The sequence below is a fragment of the Octopus bimaculoides genome, chromosome 13, assembly GCF_001194135.2.
Source record: "Octopus bimaculoides isolate UCB-OBI-ISO-001 chromosome 13, ASM119413v2, whole genome shotgun sequence".
NCBI lineage: Eukaryota > Metazoa > Mollusca > Cephalopoda > Octopoda > Octopodidae > Octopus > Octopus bimaculoides.
The window spans coordinates 25,737,846-25,743,120 of record NC_068993.1 but is presented as its reverse complement, the minus strand read 5'-3'; the positions used below and the strand labels follow the sequence as shown (position 1 = coordinate 25,743,120).

Here is a 5,275-nt window from a genome sequence, read left to right as displayed (position 1 = left end):
TGTATATATATATATATATATGTGTGTGTGTGTGTGTGTGTGTGTGTGTGTATATGTGTGTGTGTATATATATATATATTTATATACACACACGCACACACACACATATATATTGATGTGTTGAGAACTTAAATAAAATCAATTTGTTTGTTATATATTACTTACCAGTTCTCTATTATATTAATACATTAGCCATTGTACTTGTTTATTTATTTCGTTGTTTTCTACAATTGTTTATTATTACAGTTGTTGTGTTTTTGTTGTTTTGCTATTGTTTTTGTTATTGTTAACGCCCACATCATGTACTTATTTCTCTGTTTGTCTGTCTACTAACTCTAGATATAGATGAATGCAGCATATCTACTAACCAAAGCAAGGCTTGTTCGTATGGTTGCATTAACACACCAGGAAGTGCATACTGCACATGTCCCAACGGATTCACTTTGCAGGAGAATCAAAGGGACTGTACAGGTACATTGTCTCACTTTGTCTAAATTTGCACATTGTTCTGTGTTGTTTATTTGTTTATATGCTTTTTAAATATAATTTTGTTCCCATGTTTATGTCTTTATACATGCTTTTGTTTCTGCGTTTATGTTTTTTTTTTCATGTTTTCATTTCTGTTTGTGTGTTATTTTTTTTAGATATGTTTGCATATTTGAATTTATATCGCTTTTTCAGTGTTCTTGCACAACTAGTAAGCTGTGTTTACATTATGTTTCACTTCTGATGCTTATATCATTGGTCACACTACATTGCTTGTCTACTGTCTTTTTCATTGTTTATATCTGTGTCATCATATCATTAATTTGACATACTGTTTGAGAGGAAGAGTTCTATTAAGAAGGCCTTGTCTCAGAAGTGATTCTGATGTGCATTTGGACAATTCTATGGAGGTGTTTCTTTGGAAACCACAATTGACCAGAAAACATCTACGATTTTCAAGGAAGCAGAAAACAAAAAATAGTAATTTATTGGTATTAGTTATTTTTTATGTTAGCACTAAAAGGAAAAGGAGCCACAACTTCAATAATGATGTCCTTACTACCACCATAGTTACTACTACTACTACTACTACTACTACTACTGCTACTACTACTACTACTACTACTACTACTACTACTACTACATTTTTATTAATTAGAAAAGGTGGCAAAGAGCTTACAGCCTTTAAAGGTTTTTCTTTTACATGGGTAAAATGCTGTGATTGGTACCTAGTTATAAATTTTGTAGGTTGTCATCTATAGAAAATGTATGAACTCCAGAAAATTTCAGTTTTGGTAGGGAATGACTGGATGAAATGCTGAATGCAGTGTCTAAAGAAAAGGCTAACAAAAGAAGGAAGAATGTTGTGGTGGAATATAATATTTTGGTCTTAGTGAAAGACTATATAGTTTGTTAATTCAGAGAAGAGGATGATGCCATTATAATATTAGTCTCAAATTTTAGCACAAGGCCAGCAAGTTTGCGGGTGGGGTAAGTTGATTATATTGACCCCAGTGTACAATTGGTAGTTATTTTACTGACCCTGAAAGGATGACAGGCAAGGTTGACCTTGGCGGCATTTGAACTCAGAACATAAAGACAGACAAAATGTTGCTAAGCATTTTGCCCAGCATGCAGTTCTGCCTGCTCACTACCTTAAGTCATTGTCATATTAGTAGAAGTGACAGAAAGAAGAAATAATATGTATGTGAACAGTTGTTTTGTCATGCTGTCAGGGAAAAGGGTCTATTAACTCTTTAGCATTTAAACCAGCCATATCTGGCCCAAATATTCTACCTGCTTCATGTTCAAGCCGACCAGATCTGGCCTCTCCCTCCTAGCCCACTATGTCATTTTAAAAATAAAGAATCACATCATCAAAATCTCAAAGCTACGTGATAATAAATGATTAATTTAAAACAAGCATTATATTTTAGATAGTGACCTGAATGCTAATGAGTGAAGCAGCTCCATTACTTTGATTTTAGGTGTGATGTGAGATGTGTAGATACAGCAGTTGTACTGTCTAAAATGTGACTCAGTTGTGTGGGTAAAGTAGCAATAGTGTCTCAATTGTATAGATATAACAGCAGTACTGACTTAGATGCTACTATATTTATATATCATAGACATATGATGTAAAGCTAAAGAGCAGTACTGTTTATGATATTTCAGCATTACTGTCCCAGATGTTCAAATATGATAGTAATAATAGTAGTACTGCCTCAGCTGTATCTATTCTGTATAGGTAGAGACCAACACTGTCTCAGATATGTCTACAGATGAAGAAATGTCTGGATTTTAAGAGGAAGCCTAATTTTTGAAGGGCAGATTTGGTGATAAGTGGGGTTCCTATGAGAGACCATTATAGATTGTAAGACAAAATATTTGTGTCAATTTTAAGGACATCAGTTACATGCTGTCTTTGTGTTGGGATGGTTAGGTGCAGGAATGCTTTCTTTATATTCTTTTACTTGTTTCAGTCAGTTGACTGCAGCCATGCTGGAGCACTGCCTTTCATTCAACAAATCGACCCCAGGACTTATTCTTTGTAAGCCTAGTACTTATTCTATTTGTTTCTTATGCCAAACTGCTAAGTTATGGGGATGCAAACACACCAACATTGGTTGTCAAGCAATGGTAGGGCAACAAACACAGACACACAAACATATACATACATACATACATGCATACATACATACATATATATCTATATATATATATATATATATACATACAAAAACGGCTTCTTTCAGTTTCCACCTATGAAATCCACTCACAAGGCTTTGGTCAGCCCGAAGCTATAGTAGAAAACACTTGCCCAAGGTACCATGCAGTGGGACTGAACCCAGAACCATGTGGTTGGGAAGCAAGTTTCTTACCACACAGCCAGGTGCAGTTTCTTTATGTTTCTGGAGGAGACTTGGCTGTTGTGATCCTACTGGCGGAGGTTTGCAAGGTTTCTATGCAAGAAAGTGGAGTAACAAGTTTAAGTTGAGTGTAAATGACACTTGTTTGAAAAAGACTTAAGAGTAGTAAAATGTGATATTGTTGAAGAAATGTTTGTAATTAAAAGTCAGGACCTTAATGAGCAGAAAGAAGAATGTGGAAGACATAACCAAAACTTTGTAATATATAACCTTGTCTACTCTTGCTGCTAAGTAGTAATTTGATAGGAAACTTTGATTCAAAACATGAGGCAGATGAAGTATACAAGTAACCAATTGAATGAGGAAGTTTTTATGCATACGCATGCATGTCATTCAGTTTTATTTCAAGATTTCTTGCCAATAGAGAAAGAGATCCAAGGCTCCTGGAATTTCAACAACACCAACAGGGTATTTTTGTATGTATATGTGCAGATTTGTATGTTTTGTTTTGTGTATGTATTCTCATGCATACAGTTGCATGTCAAGACATGCTCAAATATACTTAAATGATAAACTTCTGGAAAGTTTTACAGATTTCTACAGTTCCAGTGATGACTTGGATCTGTAGTCTTCCAATTAGCTTTCTCCTTTCTGGTTTTGAGAAGCCTGATTTCTCAAAATTGGTATTTAAGAAATGTGTTACATATCCCAGTAATTACAGATATAAACCTGAGCTTGTAATCATGTTAGAGTAGTTGTAGATTCTTCAATGGTTTAATGTAAGTATTTCCTTTTTAGCTGATGTTCACATCTGCTAGGCAGCTGATTTCCACAACCAAACACAGTTTCTGTTCTCTATCCCAAATTACTATACCAGGTCTATTGTGTTTACATTGTTTGTATGCATGTATGTATGTATGTATGTATGTATGTATGTGTGTGTGTGTGAGTGTGTGCGTGTGTGCGTGCATGCATGTATGTATGTATGTATGTATGTATGTATGTATGTAAAGTGTCAATGTTTGTTTGTTTTGAAACAATATTGCCATTTCTCCATGTGATTCAGATGCAAACCAGAATAATGCATGAACAAAAAAGCAAAAGCAAAAAACACTGATCCATGGTCCTTTGGAATGAGGAATGACTCTAAATAAGATATAGAGAGAGATCAAAAGTTGTAGAAATGGAGTAGTAGAGAAGGTGAGTTAGTTTGAAGCACAGAAACATCAGTTTGTCACATTAAGCTTGGTTTTCATTTCTCCCTCAGCCTTTTATTAAACTTTCTGTCTGAGAGAGTTTAACAAATTTATAGCTGTGATTGTGTTGTGGTGGAGAGAGTAACAGAGCAGTAGAGTTGTCACTAATTGGGCAAAGGAGTATGACAAGGAATATCAGGATAGGGAAAGTTAAAGGGTTAGTGACAGGGCTCATTGAGAAAGGTGGTAGGCTGAGTTGTGTAGAGGTGTCTAAGGTTAATGTACCTTGTAATGAGTATGAGAGGTGTGAGAGAAAGGGGATGGGTAAGAAGGTAATAGATAGGATGGGGAGAATCCTGGGAGAGTCATTGAAGGAGGAGTCATGAGGTTAAAGCCAAAAGGACAAAAGAAGAAATGCTGAGAGGGTGGAGGAGCAGTGGGGAGAAGACAATCAGTAGGTGAGTGCAGTAAAAAGTAGTAAGGGGAAGAAATGCTGGAGAGTGTCATAGATAAAAGAGGAAGAGAAGAGTGTGAAAACTGTGAAAGCATCCCAAATGGAGAGGAGCAAAGAGATTCCATATGGGAAGGCAATGGAGAGAGGGTGGAAGGGTGGAGAGAGAGAGAAAGAGAGAGAGAGAGGGATAGAAGAGGAGTAGTAGGTAGGAACAAAGAATTCAGTGATGGAATGAAAGGCTACAGATGAGGTATTTGGGTAGCAGTAGAAGTAATCTAGGAGAGAGAGAGAGTGTGTGTATGTTGCGAGTGATGAAGTGATGGAGGGAGGAGAATGTAACATGATGGAGCAGATGGGGCAATAGAGAGGGTTGGATATAGGGGAAATTGTTACTGTGCTGGGCAAAATGCTTACAAGCATTTTGTCCTTTGCTTTTTGCCTTTCGAGATCAATAAAATAAATACCTGTTGAGCACTGCAGTCGATGTAATTGACTTACTCCCTCCTCCAAAATTACTGTCCTTGTGCCAAAGTTTGAAACCCATTATTACTGAGTGAGGGAAAGTTGCATGCCATCAAAGTAATACTGGGGTAAAGTGCATGAAGACCAGTATACCCATCATAACTACCCATCTGAAAAGGGTATACCAGGCACATGCATCACAACCATATGTGCGAAACATGGTGATCTCATAACAGGATAAACAGTGCATGACCTTGCAGGTGGGGCCCAGTTAGAATTTTCTTCAGGTTGAGTAGCCCATCTTGCTC

General features: G+C 36.5%; 1 protein-coding gene across 1 annotated transcript in view; it reads left to right on the top strand.

Moving 5' to 3' along the window:
• LOC106871923 (fibrillin-1) overlaps positions 1 to 5,275 on the top strand; it is a 694,404-nt gene that overhangs the window by 409,770 nt on the left and 279,359 nt on the right. The window contains exon 11 of the mRNA XM_052972376.1: positions 340 to 471. Coding sequence (XP_052828336.1) covers positions 340 to 471 — 132 coding nt within the window. The remainder of the gene's footprint in view (positions 1 to 339; positions 472 to 5,275) is intronic.